We start from the raw sequence: 18198 nt of genomic DNA, 5'->3' as shown, positions 1-18198 counted from the left end.
CATCTCTGCCATGAAAATATTATTCATCCTCAAGATCCAGTCAAATATGAGGAGAACTGGGACCGTATTCCATATCTCTTGGCCACCAGCCTTCCAACTCCTTGTCCATTACACAACCAAATACCATAAAATTCAACCTCATAATGTCTGCTTCATTCACGGTCTTTTCATTTCCATCTCCACCTCTTTGGCCCACCTGTACCACTGAATGGCTTTTTAACCACTCTTGCACTCCATCTGCCCTCCTACTCTAATTTATTCTTTATGGTTCTATTTAATATTACTGTTGCACACTTTAATTATAACTATTTTTTATATTAAAAATAAATGTTAGCATTTTCCCATTACCTACAAAGTTAGGGATAAAACACTCTAGTCTGATATTCAAAATTCTCTACTGTATCAGTTAGACTTCCTTTGATTGTAAGCAGCAGAACCAGTCTGGCTAATTTAAGTAGAAAAAGATATGGAATGGTTTACAAAATCGAAGTTCCAATCATTTCCTTTTTGTGTGATTCTTCTTAAAATTCTCACTTATAGAGAGTGTCTGATGCAACATATTTCCAGTTCTTATTAACAAGAAGATAGGGGACACTGACTGAAAGATCACCTAAAATTAGGCCCGCTGGGGATAGTTCTTTCAAAGCAAACTTTGGGTGCTATTATCAAAAGTAGAAATAAATGTTAAGGAGAAAATCCAAGAAATGCCAACTATCTCCAAAATAGGGCTCCAAATCAATTGAAGTAAAATCGGCTACAGTGGAGGGGAAAGAATTTTATGCTTTCTTTTTTGACACATCAGAGGTCAAAATGGAGAAGATAACCATGGGAGATACTTTGGCGTCTCAATGTACCCCATGTTGGGGGAGAAGGAAGGCTAGTAGTTTGAAGAAAATGTTTTCAACGAACTGTGGAATGATTCAAGAAGGCATTGTGACCCATAAGGGTAAAGATAAGCTGTTTTCATTTTTTTTCCAGGATCAATCAACTTCTGTGTAATTACAATGTTCTTTACAAAAACCTCGTACAGTATTTTCTGAAAAATAAGTTAGCCAACACAATACAGGAACAGCCACAATCTTTACTGGGGAGAAAGCCAGTAGGGTGATAGTATCTTCTGTATCTTTAGGAGGATAGCAAGGTTTCCACTTCCGAATTCAAGAACGGCTCTATCATCTCCCGTAGGTCCCATGTGGTGTGGCACCCAAGCATTCTCAGAAGCACCCTTTCAAAGAGAAATGTAGCACCAAAAAATAGTATGTAACATAAAAGTCCAGTGACGGTGAGGACATAAAACATGATGAAAATCCTCAGTGCACATTTCCTACAAAGAGAGAAAACATCTGTGTTAACCAAATTCTGAAAATAATCACATTGATAGGCTCCTGGCATCTCCACCCAGGTAGCTCTAAAACTTCAACTAAGTAATTTTCCCATGACTTCAGTTTACATTTGTAAAAGCAGCAACTTGGAATGGAGGAGCACTTATTTATGTCCATGCTAGGTCTGGCGTTGGAATTTCAAGATCCTATAGCCATGAAACAATAAAACCCCTGGATATCATGGGGTTCTTTCATTTGAAATGTCCTTCTCACATCCTAGCAGGTTATTGCAATCTTTACCTCACTCATGAGGTATATGATGTCTCTTTTTGAGCAGATAAAGGCACAGGCAGTTAGATTATCCACAGGACACAAAGTATAATGTGATAAAGGGAATTCAGAGCTCTTTTCGTCCTGGCACCAGACTTTTATTTGTAAAGTAATAGAAGCTTTTAAAAATCTTTGAGGACCCCTCCTTCTGGGTTACACCTATGACATATTTTATTTATATGATTCTAAGTCCTTCCATTATTATTTTGTAGTTATAAATGTAATATATTAGGGTAGAAAATCTAGAAGAACACAAAGAAGAAATGGCATAGATAATTCAATGACCTGAGATAATTACCATCTATAATACATCAGAAGAGAAAATCTAGAGCATAAAGCTAGCTATGGATCGATTTTGTGACCTAACTCAGTGGTTTTATAAACCAGAGCCAAGTTTGTTGCTATTATACCCACTGGCTATCACTTGGCAGTTACACACATAATTGCTTTCGCTTCACACATTTATTAAAGAGCCAATATTCTTAAGATACTCTGTTAGGAAGGGCTTAGAGAGCTGGTAACAGGAAGCAGATGTGTCCTGCCTTCAAGGAGCACCAAAGGCAATTTGTTCTTTCTTATGAAAAGAAAAACAAGTCACTACAAAGACATACCTAGTAAATAAACACTGTTCTTTCCTAAATTAAAAAACCAGTCATCTTTGGAAATACTAAACTATGGCATTTTCAAAGAAACACATTTTGACATTAAGTTTTTGGAAAGTAAAACAAATTTTCTAAAGCAAAGATAATTTGGAAAACAGAGAAATGAAGAAACTATAATCTCATCACCCAAATATAACCAGATACATTTTTAAATCTTTTTTCCTTTCTTCCATTTATTCTTTCATTCTTTTTATTTTGTCTTTGTTTTTAGTTTAATTTTTTCCTTATGTTTAGAGTCTACTCATCTAGTTTTTTCTGTCCTACAGTAAATACTCTTGGTATAGTTAAATTTGTATTTATTTCTGGGCAGTAATGAATCATTTGATTTTTATTTACAAATCAATATAATTTTTAAAAATTTAAATTTTGTATTACTAAGTATGATATTCATTTTAAAAGATCCAGACATTTTTCTTTGGAAAAAAATCATAGGTAACTAAATTAAAATAAGGTTTTTCATATCACCTGTACAGAACCAAAAAAATGTGTCACTAATAATTTTATTTATTTTAGACATCTTTGGTAAAGAAAAAAATATTCTTTTCACTTTTGAATACTATTTATTTAATTTTCAAACCTTGCTATGTGTAAAACCTTTGATCTTTTCCAATATTTCCACATTATTTATGGTCAGTACCTAGGGGATGACCATAAAGGAAACTGAAGGACTGGGGACATTATCAATAAAAGGCCACCTTGTGAAGCTAAAACCAGCAAAAATCGATTCATAATGATTGAATTAATCCATAAGGCAAAATTCCTCAAAATGTTAGTGTACAAATATGCTGTAGTTAAACCAACACGTTTCCAGTTCTCCAACAAGAGATTGGGCAAAATTTCGGGCAATCTTAACTAGAATGTAATCATGTGAGAAAAAGATGAGCAATTCAACCTGATTATAATCCTCCCATGTAACACAATAAAGCAATAAGTGAAAGGCATTCACCTATTTACTTATTTGTCTGGTTGGTTGGTTTTGAGTTATTAGTCACATACTATAAAATTCACCCTCTACATTGTACAATCCAGAGGCTTTTGGTTTATTCACAAGGCTGTGCAGCCATCACCACTATCTAATGCCAGGAAATTTTTGTCACCTCAAAAAGAAACCCCATTCCCTGAAGCAGTCACCACCTCCCTATTCCCCAACACTCTGTGCCTGGCAACCGTGAATCTACTTTGAATCTATATGGATTTTCCTACTTTGAACATGCATATAAATGGAATCATTTGGATATCCCTCTGTGTCTGGCTGTCTTTGAGCATAATGTTTTCTAAGATCATGTTGTGGTATGTATCAGTACATCATTCTTTTTTGCAGCTGAATAATACTTCGTTGTGTGGCTACACCATATTTTGTTTTTCCATTCATCAATTAACGGACATTTGTATTGTTTCTACTTTTGGGCTATTATGAATAATGCTGCCATGAACATTTGTGTACAGGTTTTTGTGTGGACATACATCTTCAATTCTTTTGAGTATACACCCAAGAGTAGAATTGTGGAATCATATGATAATTCTATATTTAACTGTTTTAGAAACTGCCAAATTGTTTTCAAAAGTGGTTGCACCATTTCACAATCACATCAGTGATATACGAGGGTTCCAATTTCTCCACATCTTCTCCAATGCTAGTTATTGTCTGTCTTTTTTACTGTAGTCATCTTACTGGATGTTAAGTGGTATCCCACTGTGGTTCATTGTGGTTTTGATTTACGTATTTTTAATGACCAATGATGCTGAACATCTTTTCATGTGCTTGTTGGCCATTTGTGTGTCTTCTTTGAAGAAATGTGTATCCAAGTCATTTGCCTGTTTTTCAAACTGGGTTGTTTATCTTTTTGTTGTTGAGTTGTAAGAGTTATTTTTTTTTTCACAGTTGGCAAACGTTCTTGTGTTCATATCATGGTTATTTAAAAAAAAAAGCAAACAATCCTAGTGACCACTGTGGTAAAAACATACACCATTCCAACCTAAGCAGGATTACAGCCTTTGGACAGGTTTTAGTCCTGGGATATTGAACCCCTTGGCCATGACAGCATCTACTGCTTCACACAGCAGCAAACACCACATGTTCACCTTAAATACCTCTCCAGTCTTGTCAATCTTTCTCCACACAATAACAGCTATCATAGAACTCTGTGAAAGTAGTTGACTGCTCATATATAGAACCACAAGAGTGTGCAGAAGTAAGTTATCTAAAATTTTTTGCAGTATCTCAGGGAGCCATAAAATGCACCGGCCTAGTTTCTATTCCTTCTCATGGTGCAAAATAATCTTGGTCTATCAAGAAGCTTTTTAGAACATCTGTTCATCGATAGTGGCCAGATTCTAGTGAAACCATGCAAAAAGTAAGCAGCTGTATTTCCCTATCATCTAGCATTTTGTCAAATGAGAAGATATTGTCACTCAACCGGTTATGGGAAAGTTCAGTTTACTTGATATAGCCATAAGCAACAGATGTCTAAGCAGCCTTCAATTCCTCTGCAGTTAAGACCTTGTCTCTTACTTTTTCTTTCAATTTGTTCATGGATCACTTTAGTCCTTATTCCAGGTCTATGAGATGAACTCTTTCATCTGAACTATATCAAACTTCTTGTCTTCCCCTAGCAACACATCAAATCCAGCATAGGAGACTTGAGTTACTTTAGGGTCATACCAACCAATCTTTTGAGCAGCAGCAAATATTTTTTGGAAGTGCAGAGATTGTCCACTGTTCACCCAGAGATAACCATATCTGCCATATCTGCTTTTTCCTCAAACAGTTTTTCTTAAGAGCAGCCAGATCAGATGCATCATAGTTATAACCGCCATCTGAAATTTTTTTTTTTTTTTTTTTTTGAGACCAGGTCTCACTCTGTTGCCCAAGCTGGAGTGCAGTGGCACGATCTCGAGGCTCACCACAGCCTCGACTTCCCTGGGCTCAGGTGATAGTCCCACCTCAGCTGCCCCAGTAGGTAAAAGTACAGGCACACGTCACTGATTTTTTTTTTGTAGATACAAGTTTTCACCATGCTGCCCAGGCTGGTCTCAAATTCCTGGGGCTCAAGTGATCCACCTGCCTCAGTCTGCCAAAGTGCTTGGATTATAGGCATGAGCCACCACACCCAGCCTCCATCTGATTTTACCATGGTTAATGGTACATCCTGGGACCAACACAAACTTTCTGCCATCATCCACTTGGACAAATCATCTATCATCAAATTCCTTTACATCATTCATCCTATCTTGATAGAAGGATTACTCTTTATCTATTAAAGAGATGTCCAGAGCATCATAGATTTTACTAAACTATTGGCAGGAGATATCACAGATAAACTTTCAAGTTTTTATAATATCTGAGTTTTTACTCTGGAACAGAATGTCACACTGATATGCTCATTTCTTAAATTCCTCCTCAGTAGCAAACCTCTTAGATTCCTTATAAAAGGCCTGAAGATTTCCAACAGGAGGTGAAACTGTTAGATAAGCTGGAAATTTATCTTGCAGGTCAGCAATATGCATGTCAAACTGGGTCCCCCAATGTCCTACATGGTTTAACCTGAGCACAGCATATCCTGTAAATTCAAAGAGGCAGCACAGGCTCTCTCCTATGATGGTCAACATGAGGTGGCCTGCATGCATCTCTTTGAGCATTATGAGCATCTTGTATACATCAAGTCCCCAAACTACGAAGACAAGATTCGTGCTTTTGTGTATCCCTTGGAGTATTAGGAGAAGACAGATGTGAAACAATTTAATTTCAATAACATGCCATGAGCTCTCTGACAGGATTATGTGCAAGGTGTGCACATAAACTTTTACAACTCAACAGCAAAAAAAGAATAACCCAATTCTTTAAAATGGGCAAAGGACTTGATAGAAGACAGAGCTGAGATTCTACCTGGGTTGGTGGTTGGAGATAAAGAATCAAAAATGTTTTCTTAGAGGAAATTACTTCTCAGGGTATAAATGATGGTGTGGCATCTCCTGAACAGGATCCAAAGAGCCAGAATTTGCTGGTAGTGTGTTTCCAATACTGTCCAAGGGTAAGACATCCTGCCCAGCAAACAAAACTTTTCAAATTTCTTATCAGTTATGTTCTTTTGGTGGAGGCGGTTGCCTCATCATGTATAGATACCATCTTTTAAGATTTTAGATAGATATAGATAGATTTTATAGATCTATCTATAGTTATGTAGATAGAAATAAATCTATATCTCTCTATACATAGATAAGTCTCTACATCTCTATAGAGATATATAGAGAAGCTTCTCTGTATTTGCAGCCATCATGGAAGAAAATTTAAAATTAAAGTATTGACTTAATGTTGTTTGAAAGAGTTTTCAGGCAAAAAGGAACAGACTAACTAAAAACGTAATTAACATTAATAGCCACCCACAAGAGGTCTTTGGTCATATAGCTTTGATTATGAAGATCTATCTATCTATATTTAGATATATTTATCTAAAGCTAAATCTTTAGATTTATCTAAAGCAATAAGAAAGCAATCTATATCTATATATCAAATCCAATAGATCTTTATCTAAATAAGAAAAATCCTATGACTTTTAAATAACATAGATAATTTACAAAAAGAAAATAAAACAAAACATTTTAGTCAACACTTGAAGAAAATCAATCCTAGCATAATCCATACATTTTGGGGCCGTCAGCCAGCCCTGAATGGCCCCTTGCTCTGACTTACCACGCTGTATTGGGAGAAGGAGAGTTCTGCACTAAAAAGGATGCTGGGGCCTGAGGAAGCAGGGTCTCCATCTCTTCCATATCTGTTTCTTCAGAACTGTGAGAATCGGTGTCCTCTCCCTCCATTTGATACATCCTCAGCTTTGCACTCAGCAGTTTCATGTTCTTGCAAAGGTCCTGAAAAAAAAGACCAATCAAGTACCTTAAAGAAAATTCTAAATGTCTCCAAGTCTTACTATAGATAATGCAGAGTGCTTTCCTCTGGATCACCTTGGGGGCCCACATTAGAAATCACACGTAGGTCCCATGAACAGATCATTGGCAGGTGCATCTTGAATAGAAGGAGACTTACACATTCACAGTGTAAAGCAGCACCACGGTAGAAAACTAAATGAAACCCACCTGCTAATCTTTAACCACTAGATTATCAATGTAGGAAGACGTCCTTGTACTGAATTCCTCTACTCAATTCATTCATCTATGCAAAGCATATTTATTGGGTGACTACTGCTAACAGGTTCTCGGATACAGTGTCAACAAAATAGACAAAGAATGCAATCTATTACCGGGGCTGGGGGCAAGTGATAAACAGCTAAACACACACATACATTCTATATTACATGTTAGGATACATGCTAAAGAGAAAACAAATAGGGTGTGGGAACAGAGAGTGTCTGAGGTTTGGTGACGGGGACATCTACTCGAGATAGGTGGGTTGAGTCGGTCTCAGAGCAGCTGACAGGTTGATACATTCATTCTTGCGTTATCTCATTTGCCCAATCATATTTACCTCAATGTGTAAGATCTTGTGGGAGGAGTTCAAAGATGGAGTTATTTTTTGAGGTAATGGAAATTAGGAGAGGTCTTGATGAACAGATGACCTGTGAGTTGAGCCTTGAAGAATGGGTAATATGTAGACACGAAGGGCAAGCACCAGATGGCAGGATGAGAAGTAGAAGTAGCACAGGGGTGTGAGAGCTTGGGAGTACACTGGAATTGTGAATGTTCTGTTGGCCCAAGCAGAAGGCCAAAGGGGAGGAAGAAGGCCTTGAGACTAGAAACCATCATTCTCAGCAAACTAACACAGGAACAGAAAACCAAACACCACATGCTCTCACTCATAAGTGGGAGTTGAACAATGAGAACACATGGGCACAGGGAGGGGAACACCATACACCGGGGCCTGTTGAGGGATGCAGGGCAAGGGGAGGAATAGCATTAGGAGAAATACCTAATATAGATGATGGGTTGATGATGCAGCAAACCACCATGTCACATGTATACCTGTGTAACAAACCTGCATGTTCCGCATAGGTATCCCAGAACTTAAAGTAAAATAGTAATAATAATAAATAAAATAAAATAAATTTAAAAGGAAAGAGACTAGTATGTGGTGCACTGTCACATTCTAGGCAAATAATGACCCCTGTATTTAGATATAAATTATCTGATTTTATCATTGTTTGAACTGTGCAACTGAAATCTTACCTCCAGACTTTCCATGACTTTCTTCTTTAATTCATAAACTTCATTACAAGCATTCACCTAAAAAGACATTCCACAATTCTGGGTAAAGTGAAACTTGTATTTTTCTGTTTTGTAGAACAAAATCTCACTTATTTTGACAAACCTTATAAAGTGGTTCATTGAAGTTTACTTTTACTCTGTAAACTTCTTCCTCTTAGAGCAAATTCATGGTGTAATCATAAATTGCAGACTGTAAGTGGTATAACCATAAGATTAACAAGATTATTTTCAGTATTTTAGAAGTATGCCTTTACACAACAGCACTTAATAATAAATCATGCCCCTTTCTCTTCATTACTCCTTCCTTGCTCCTTAAAAAACTTCCACCAGGACACACGTTGAAGAAACATAGTTATGTTTCTGAGAAAATATTTCTTTTAAATATTTAAAACTTTAGAATTTGTGAATGTAGGTCCTCATTATGTCAGATTGAATATTCAGGCCCGACAGCTTTGCAAAAGAGCTGTCCACAAAAAGATCTGGTTCTTCTTCTCTTTCCATGTCTCCTACAGGTTGCCAGGTAGAGATAACAGATGGTTTTGGCTGGTTTCTGTCAGTAAGCACAAGACACGAACTCAAAGCAAACCATCCCCTTCTAAGACATGAATGCCAATTGCACATGTCACAAGTAAAGAATGCTTTTAAAGGTTTTAAATTAATCATCCACTAAGAGATGTCCAGGATACCCTGAAAAGCAGAGGTATAGCAGGAAAAAGAGTATACTAGGATTCAAGAAAAATGAGTTCTAAAGATGACACGTAATAGAAATTAATTTTTTTTTTTTTTTTTGAGACAAGGTCTCGCTCTGTCATCCAGGCTGGAGTGCAGTGGCGTGATCATGGCTCACTGCAGCCTCCACCTTCCCAGGCTCAGGTGATCTTCCCACTTCAGTCTCCTGAGTAGCTGAGACTATAGGCATGTGCCACCATGCCCAGCTAGTTTTTTATTTTTTGTAAGATGAGGTTTCTTTCTCTCTCTCTTTTTTTTTTTTGAGACAGAGGCTGGAGTGCAGTGGTGCGATCTCGGCTCACTGCGAGCTCCGCCTCCCGGGGTCACACCATTCTCCTGCCTCAGGCTCCGGAGTAGCTGGGACTACGGGTGCCTGTCACCAAGCCTGGCTATTTTTTTGTATTTTTTAGTAAAGATGGTGTTTCACCATGTTAGCCAGGATGGTCTCGATCTCCTGACTTCGTGATCCACCCGCCTCAGCCTCCCAAAGTGCTGGGATTACTTGCACTTTCTCTGCAAGTAATCCCAGCACTTTGGGAGCCACCACGCCCGGCCTCTTTCCTCTTTTTCTAACTTTTATTTTAGGTTTAGGGGTGCATGTGAAGGTTCATTACATAGGTAAACTTATGTCATGGGGGTTTGCTGTACAGATTATTTCATCACCCAGGAATTAAGCCCAGTAACCAATAGTTACCCTTTCTGCTCTTCTCTTTCCTCCTACCCTCCACCCTCAAGTAGACCCCAGTGTCTGTTTCCTTCTTTGTGTTCATAAGTTCTCATCATTTGACTCCCACTTATAAGTGAGAAAATGTGGTATTTGATATTCTGTTCCTGAGTTAGTTTGCTGAGGATGACAGCCTCCAGCTCCGTCCATGTTCCCACAAAAGACATGATCTCATTCTTTTTTATGGATGCACAGTATTCCATGGTATATATGTATCACATTTTCTTTATCCAATCTGTCATTAATAGGCATTTAGGTTGATTCTGTCTTTGCTATTGTGAATAGTGCTTCAATGAACATTCACATTCATGTGTTTTTATGGTAGAATGATTTTTATTCCTCTGGATATATACACAATAATGGGATTGCTGGGTCGACTGATAGTTCTGCTTTGAGCTCTTTGAGGAATCGCCATACTGCTTTCTACAATGGTTGAACTAAATACACTCCCACCAACAGTGTATAAGTGTTCCCTTCTCTCCACAACCCGGCCAACATCTGTTTTTCTTTTGACTTTTTAATAATAGTCATTCTGACCCGTGTGGGAGATGATATCTCATTGTGGTTTTGATTTGCATTTCTCTAATTATCAGTGATATTGAGCCTTTTTTTCATATGTTTCTTGGCTGCATGTATGTCTTCTTTTGAAAAGTAAAGACAGGGTTTCACCATGTTGCCCAGGCTGGTCTTGAACACCTGGGCTCAAGCAATCAATGCGTCTTGGCCTCCCAAAGTGCTAGGATTACAGGTGCGAGCCACTGTGCACAGCCTCAGAAATAGATGCTTAAAGAAGTACTTGCAAGAGCAACAAAGGCATGGATTTTTGAGGCGTAGTTTGTAATGGCAAACATTGATTATAAAGTCCCAAATATCCAACAAAATAAAATTAATAAATTCAAATATCAAGCCCTGCATTATTAGGAGTGAAAAAAAGTAAAATGACATCTACTAGTATAGAAAATTGTTGAAGAAAAAATGCTAAGTGCCAAAGCAGTTGCAAAACAATATATATAATACGATCCCATCAAAACAACAATGTGTAAATATATGTATAAAAATTTGGAAGAATATAAATATACTAAAATGTTCATTGTGTTTGCCTTTAAGGGAGGAGGGTTATTTTTCATTTTTATATGAAATCATTTCATAATATTTTAATTGTTAAAATAAGCATGCCACCAGTCACAGTGGCTCATGCCCATCATCCCAGCACTTGGGAGGCCGAGGTGGGTGAATCACTTGAGGTCAGGAGTTTGAGACCAGCCTGGCCAACATGGTGAAACCCCGTCTCTACAAAAAACACAAAAAAATTAGCCAGCTGTGGTGGTGTGTCCCTGTAGTCCCAGCTACTGGGGAGACTGAAGCATGAGAATCACTTGAACCCAGGAGGCAGAGGTTGCAGTGAGCCAAGATGGCACCACTGTCTTCCAGCATGGGCAACAGAATGAGACTATCTCAAAAAAAAAAGATATATATACACACATATATACACACACGTATATATAATGTATCATATATAATATATATGTATAATAACCACATCCTATGTAAGTGGCCATTGAGCTAGGCATCATGCTAGTTAGATACAAGTAACAAGAATATTTATTCTCAAGCAGCTTAGAGGTGAATTAGAGAATGTACAGTATACCTATTTTTTTAACACGTTTATTATCACCAATCCCTGAATTGGGTGGTTTAATTATTTAGAGAGGAGCTGTCCTGTGACAATCACCTTTTATTTGGTATCCTAGTTTATTTACAGAGTAAACATCTTCATACAGCTTTTGTCAAAGATAACTGGGACAAGGTCAGTCTCTGAACGAAAGTCCAGAAATTCACATGGAGATTTTAGAAAGTTTCATGGCTTGGGCAATATTAGGCCAAATAACACCCAAAGGCCACCTCAAAGCCCTTTCTGTAGCTTGAAGTTCTTTCAAATGCTTTTGTTTCTGTTTTGCTTTTTCAAAAAATAAGTTTACCAATTTTCCCTCCTTCCCTTTTCATGCCTTTCTTAGTTATTCCATTTCTTTATGAAGAATAAGTGAGCCCATATGTGTGATATGATTTTAATTTTATTAACTTATTCCTCTTTTAATTTTCTCACATTTTATCTGTTGTTCCTGTACCTATTTCTAACAATCTTCACTTTTCCCTTCACCAGAGTAAACCTACAGCCATTGCTACTAGCTTTGCTTCTGTAACAATTTACTTATTTATTTTGTTGTTTTTGTTTTTTGTTGGTTGCTTTGTTTGTTGAGGCAGTGTCTCACTCTGTTGCCCAGGCTGGAGTGCAGTGGCTCACTGATCACGGCTTACTGCAGCCTTGACCTCCTGAGTTCAGGAGGTGATCCTCCCACCTCAGCCTCCCGAGTAGCTGGGACTACAGGCATGAACCACCATGACTGGCTAAATTTTTAAATATTTTGTAGAGATAGGGGTATCGCTATGTTGCCGTGGTTGGTCTCAAACTCCTGGCCTCAAGTGATCCTCCTCCCTTGGCCTCCCAAAGTGCTGGGGTTACAGGTGTGAGTCACCACACTCAGCCAACAATTATATTTAAAGCTGCACCTTTAGATATATTACCACGTTTGTTTTTATGTAGCCTTTTCCATCAGACTGTAGGCTTCTTGAGACAGAACTTGTGCCATTTTTTTAAAGACATATTTATTGAGATATAACTTACATACAGTAAAACTCACTTTTTAAAGTATACAGTTCTATGAATTTTGATAAATGCATTCTGTTGTGTAATAACCACTATAAGAAGATATAGACTATTTCCATCAGTCCCTAAATTTCCTTATACCCTTTTGTCAATCCCCGTCCCCCTTCCTCCACTAAACCTGGGTAACTAACTGCTAATCTATTTTCTGTTCCTACAATTTTGCCTTTTTCAGAGTTACATAAACAGAAGCACAAAGTACATAAGTAGTCTTCTGAATCTGGCTTCTTTCACTTAGCATAATGCATGTGATTCATTCATGTTGTTGGGTCAATCGGAAGTTTGTTCATTTTTATTGCTGAGTAGTATCCATCATGTACATGTACTGCAGCTTATCCATATGGCAACTGGCGGATATTTGGATTGTTTCTAGTTTTTAAGCTTGTACTTGCTTTTTTGTTGTTTTTAATGTGTATACAAAACGGTGTATCCCCAACACAGAGAATTTCCATATATGTGTGCGATGCTTTCCTCTTGCATATTATTCCAACCTCCTCCCTTTAAAAAAAAATCGCATTTTCATTTATGCATGTGTTTCTCTTTCTCCTCAGTCTTTTGCTACTCCTCCCTCCCTCCCCTCACCTGCTACTGAAATCTACATTTTTGTAATACAGCTGGATTTTGGAGGAAATTCTCTAAAGCAGAATATTTCTTGGCCTTTGTCCTCTTCCCTTTTTTATAGTTTGCAATTTCCAAAGCCCAAAGATAGTAAAAAGAAACCTCTTTCAACTCAAGCAAAATAAGATTGTGACTCAAAATGTTGGACTCTATCAGTTAAAAGTAATTTTTCTCCCAGGAAATAGATCTGCACTGATCTGTAAGTGACTTTTAATATGTAAGAGGTCCAAATAAATAATACCTTCCTTTAATAAAAGAGACTTTTCTCCTTTACTGCTTCCAAAATCTATTGAATTTAAACTCTTGGGCTAGAGTTAAAATTGAAGCTGGCAATTTCAGTTAAAAGAGGTCGTTAGACACAGACTTTTTTCTTTTTCAGGGGCCTTTCTTCACAGCGGAAAAACTATCAGACAGGACTCTGAAATCTAACTTGTGTCACAGGTTGATCTCTACCTTTCAGCTCTAATATTCCATTACTAATAAGAAAATGGAACATTAGGCTGGGTGCGGTGGCTCACGCCTGTAATCCCAGCACTTTGGGAGGCTGAGGCGGGCAGATTCCTTGAGACCAGGAGTTCGAGATCAGCCTGGCCAACATGATGAAACCCCATCTCTACTAAAATTACAAAAATTAGCTGGACATGGTGACACACGCCCATAATCCCAGCTACTCAGGAGGCTGAGGCATGAGAATTGCTTGAACCTGGGAGACAGAGATTGCAATGAGCCCAGATAGTGCCATGGCACTCCAGCCTGGGCAATACAGTGAGACTCTGTCTCAAGAAAAAAAGAAAGAAAATGGAAAATTAAACCTTTATTTGAGAAGAGTCTTTAAGAAATGTGAGGAGAGACAACATCAGGAAAACTTCGGAGATTGTGAAAACCAACACAAGAACTCTTCATGGAGCATCCAAGACAAACACAGGTAGATTCCTTGCACTCTAAGGATGCAGTTCTTGACAAATCTTTATTTCCTGGATGTATTCTCTGTGCTGTTAGGTGCTGACATACAAAGATTAAGAAAATCAATTCTCCATTAAGGCACTCATCTTAAGGTGGCATCAAGATAGAGTTTCTTGGTAACCGAGTTTCTAGGTAAAGTAGAAAAGTCTAGGCTTTTTGTGTCATCAGAGAAAAGTGGTGTTACTCAGGAAAAGGGTGCTCAGAAGTGACCAGCAGAGAGCACTCCTGCTTGTGAGTCTTACTTCTTGTTATTGCCTATTAACAATAGAAGGGTGGTAGGGGAAGAAGTGACAGAAATCCCCAGCCTCTCAGTCTTTGCCAAGTCTCTAGCTTACCTCAGTGTTTGTCCCTGGATCAAGGTCAAGGCCCCGGTCCTCCAGCTTGTCAATTTGACCCTTCAGGGTCAGCATGTCTTTTAATAAGCTGCAAACAGACCAAGAGACTAAGTCCTGCAGATTAAGAAAAATCACCCAAGAGAGGAGGTAATTTTGATCTTTCAAAAATGAAATACCTTTCCCATATAAAAGGATGCTTGGGTAATGCTTGTATTGCAATGGGAAGTAAAAAAAGTAAAAAGTACTCTAAGTAATCTAGGTAATATTAAAGAGATATGAGGCCTAACTGGACACAGGAGCTGAAAATTAAAAGAATTAAAATGTAAGTTTATAAAATTTCTAGGAAAAAAACCCAGAAAATTTGGGGGACATAAGATTAGGAAAAGAGTTCTTAGGCTTAACATCAATTGTATAATCTGTAAGAGGGAAAATTGATAATTGAACCTCATCAAAATTAAAACCTTTAATTTGGCCAAAGACCCTGTTAAATGGATGAAAAGACAAATTACACACTGGGAAAAATATTTGCTTAGCACATATCTGGCAAAGGCCTTGTATCTAGACTATATAAAAATCTCAAAAAAACTCAACATTAAAAAAAAAACCTATCCAATTAGAAAATGAGCAAAAGGCATGCATAGAAATTTCACCAAGAGGCTACATAGATAGCAAACAAACACACAAAAGGATGGTCAACACTCATTAGCCATTAGAGAAATGCAAACTAGCACTACAATGATATAGCACTACATACTTATCACAATGGCAAAAAAAAAAAAAAAAAAAAAAAAAGGAAGAATAGTGATAACACCAAATGCTAGTGAGGATGTGGAGAAACTAGATCACTCAAAAATTGTGGAAATACAAAAGGTTTCAGCCACTCTGGAAAATTGTTTGGCAGTTCCTGTCAAAACTTAAAACTGACTTACCATATGTCCCAGCAATTTCATCCTTGGGTAATCATCCCAGAGAAATGAAGACTTATTTCCCATAGTACATGTATGTTCAAAGTAGCTTTATTCATAATAGCCCCAAACTGGAAATTACACATTTGTCCTTTAGTGGATGAATGGTTAAACACACTGCATAGACTCATATCACGGAAGACTACTCAGCAATGAAAGGAAGGAAAGATCAATACATGTGACAATTTGGATAAACCTCAAAAAAATTACGCTGAGTGAAAAAAAAAAAAAAAGCCAATCTCAGAAGGACAAACTGCATGATTTCACTTATGTAGCATTCATGAAATAGCATAATTATAGACACGTGGAACAGATTTGTGGTTGCCAGAGGTTAGGGATGGGTGAGAGGAAATGTGTGTATAAAGGGGTAACATAAGTGTGTCTTATGCAGTGATTCAGCTGAGGATCTGATTGCCATGGTTATGCAAAGTTACACTTCTCATAAAATTGCATAGAACTATACACATACGGATGAGTGCATGTATAAATGGTGAAGTCTGAATAAGCTCTCTGGATTGTACCAATGTCAATTTCTTGGTTTCGATGGTATATTCAAGTTAGGCAAGATGTTACCATTCAGGAACGCTGAAACTAAGGGTTCTTGTATATACATGTTTGAAACCTCCTATGAATCTATAATTGTTTCAAAATAAAAAGTTAAAAATACAAATGGAAGCATAGGTAAAGAGGGTTGTAAAAGAAAAAAGGAGACTAGTTTCATATTCACCTTCTAGTTTTTGGTCTACAGGTCTCTGCAAACTGTAAAGCTCTATGGCACAAATACTTTACAACATTAATTCAGAAGGTATCTGTTCAGCATTTACTGTGTGCCAGGTATTACGCTGAATGCTGGTGATTACCATAGAGAATAGTATAAGCAAGGTCTTTGCCCTTTTGGAGACATGATGTAATGTGGGTTTGCAGGCAGATAAGGAAATCCATTAAAAATTAGAATGTTATTAATGTTTTGGGTACTTCTGCTTTCAATCAACTTGGAGTAACAGGGATTGGATTTAGCCTCCCATTTTAAGCAATTTTAAACTTGAAAGGAATATATGAGACAATGGTTTTCAGACATTGAACAACAGACAGGGCAGGACACGGATCCCTCAGGTGGGAAACAAGTGAGATGGGCTCTATAGTTACTTCAGATTACTCCTGGAAAGAGTTTCTGGACTTCAAGTCATAGAAAGGGGATGCAGGAGAAGGCTGGTGGTCTCCATGAGCTGAGAAGATGAAGTTAGAAGCTCAGGGAGGCCACAGGGATTAGATTTGCCCAGCAGAGTGCCAAAGAGGAGAGAGCTGCACAGAGAAAAAGCTCCAGAGATCTTCCCACTTGAGAAAGCCCCACTTGGGCCTTCAGCTGAGGCACTGATTAGCACACAGGTGTGATAAAACTACTTGAAATGGGAGGGAAATCATCGCAGATTGAAGTGGGCAGAACAATCTCTAAAGATCAAGCAGTGCTGAAAATAATCACCAGAGTGGAAAACTCTTGTAATACACAAGCTGTCAGATAGACTACTCAGAAGGTATTGTTTCAATAGTGGAGCCATATTAGTCCTCGACTAAAGGCTGCGTTGGTCCTGCCCCACAACGATTAAAAGCAAGCCTCCAAAGGGTCAAACCACTGCTAAGTAACTTAACTGTGTTCCAGAACGAAGCTCAGAATTTAACTGTACACACAAGTGTCTCCAGAATACTCAAAACCAAATGAGGTACAATTGACAATGTCTGGCATTCAATGAAGAATTACTAGGCATGCAAAGAAGCAGGAAGCAACGGTCTATGTGCTTATAAAAGATTGGGTGCAGTGGCTCACACCTGTAATCCCAGCACTTTGGGAGGCTGAGGTTGGGGGATCACCTGAGGTCAGGAGTTCGAGACCAGCCTGGCCAACATGGTGAAACCTCATCTCTACTAAAAATACTAAAAAAATTGACCAGGTATGGTGGCACGTGCCTATAATCTCAGCTACTTGGGAAGCCAAGAATTGCTTGAACCCAGGAAGCAGAGGTTGCAGTGAGCCAAGATCACGTCACTGCACTCCAGCCTGGGTGACAGAGTGAGACTCTATCTCAAAAAATAAATAAATAAATAAATAAATAAATAAATAAATAAAAAATAAAACTTAAAAAAATAAATAGAGGCAGTATTAGAAATGATCAGGGCCGGGCGCGGTGGCTCAAGCCTGTAATCCCAGCACTTTGGGAGGCCCAGACGGGCGGATCACGAGGTCAGGAGATCGAGACCATCCTGGCTAACCCAGTGAAACCCCGCCTCTACTAAAAAATACAAAAAAACTAGCCGGGCGTGGTGGCCAGCGCCTGTAGTCCCAGCTACTGGGGAGGCTGAGGCAGGAGAATGGCGTAAACCCGGGAGGCGGAGCTTGCAGTGAGCTGAGATCCGGCCACTGCACTCCAGCCTGGGTGACAGAGCGAGACTCCGTCTCAAAAAAAAAAAAATGATCAGACGATAGAATTAGTAGATAAAGTTATTTTAAAAGTTATTATACCTATATTTCATTGTCCAAGAAGGTAGAAAAAAACATGAGTACATTTAGGAGAGATATGAAAAATAGAAAAAAGACCCAGATCAAACTTCTACAGACA

At 38.1% G+C, this 18198-nt stretch overlaps 1 protein-coding gene and 1 pseudogene across 2 annotated transcripts in view; both read right to left on the bottom strand.

Moving 5' to 3' along the window:
* Positions 1–370: 370 nt before the first annotated feature.
* SMCO2 (single-pass membrane protein with coiled-coil domains 2) overlaps positions 371–18198 on the bottom strand; it is an 87392-nt gene continuing 69564 nt past the window's right edge. For both annotated transcript variants that reach the window (XM_073020576.1, XM_073020577.1), the window contains exons 5-8: positions 14622–14709; positions 8492–8548; positions 7005–7180; positions 371–1324 (exon numbers count right to left, since the gene is read on the bottom strand). In XM_073020576.1, coding sequence (XP_072876677.1) covers positions 1126–1324; positions 7005–7180; positions 8492–8548; positions 14622–14709 — 520 coding nt within the window. In that variant the 3' untranslated portion in view covers positions 371–1125. The remainder of the gene's footprint in view (positions 1325–7004; positions 7181–8491; positions 8549–14621; positions 14710–18198) is intronic.
* Positions 3970–5941, bottom strand: LOC119621293 (arginine--tRNA ligase, cytoplasmic-like; annotated as a pseudogene).

Source organism: Chlorocebus sabaeus, chromosome 11 (genome assembly GCF_047675955.1).
Source record: "Chlorocebus sabaeus isolate Y175 chromosome 11, mChlSab1.0.hap1, whole genome shotgun sequence".
Classification (NCBI taxonomy): Eukaryota; Metazoa; Chordata; class Mammalia; order Primates; family Cercopithecidae; genus Chlorocebus; species Chlorocebus sabaeus.
Note: the sequence above shows the minus strand (reverse complement) of the source record. Positions and strands in the feature narration are given on the sequence as shown.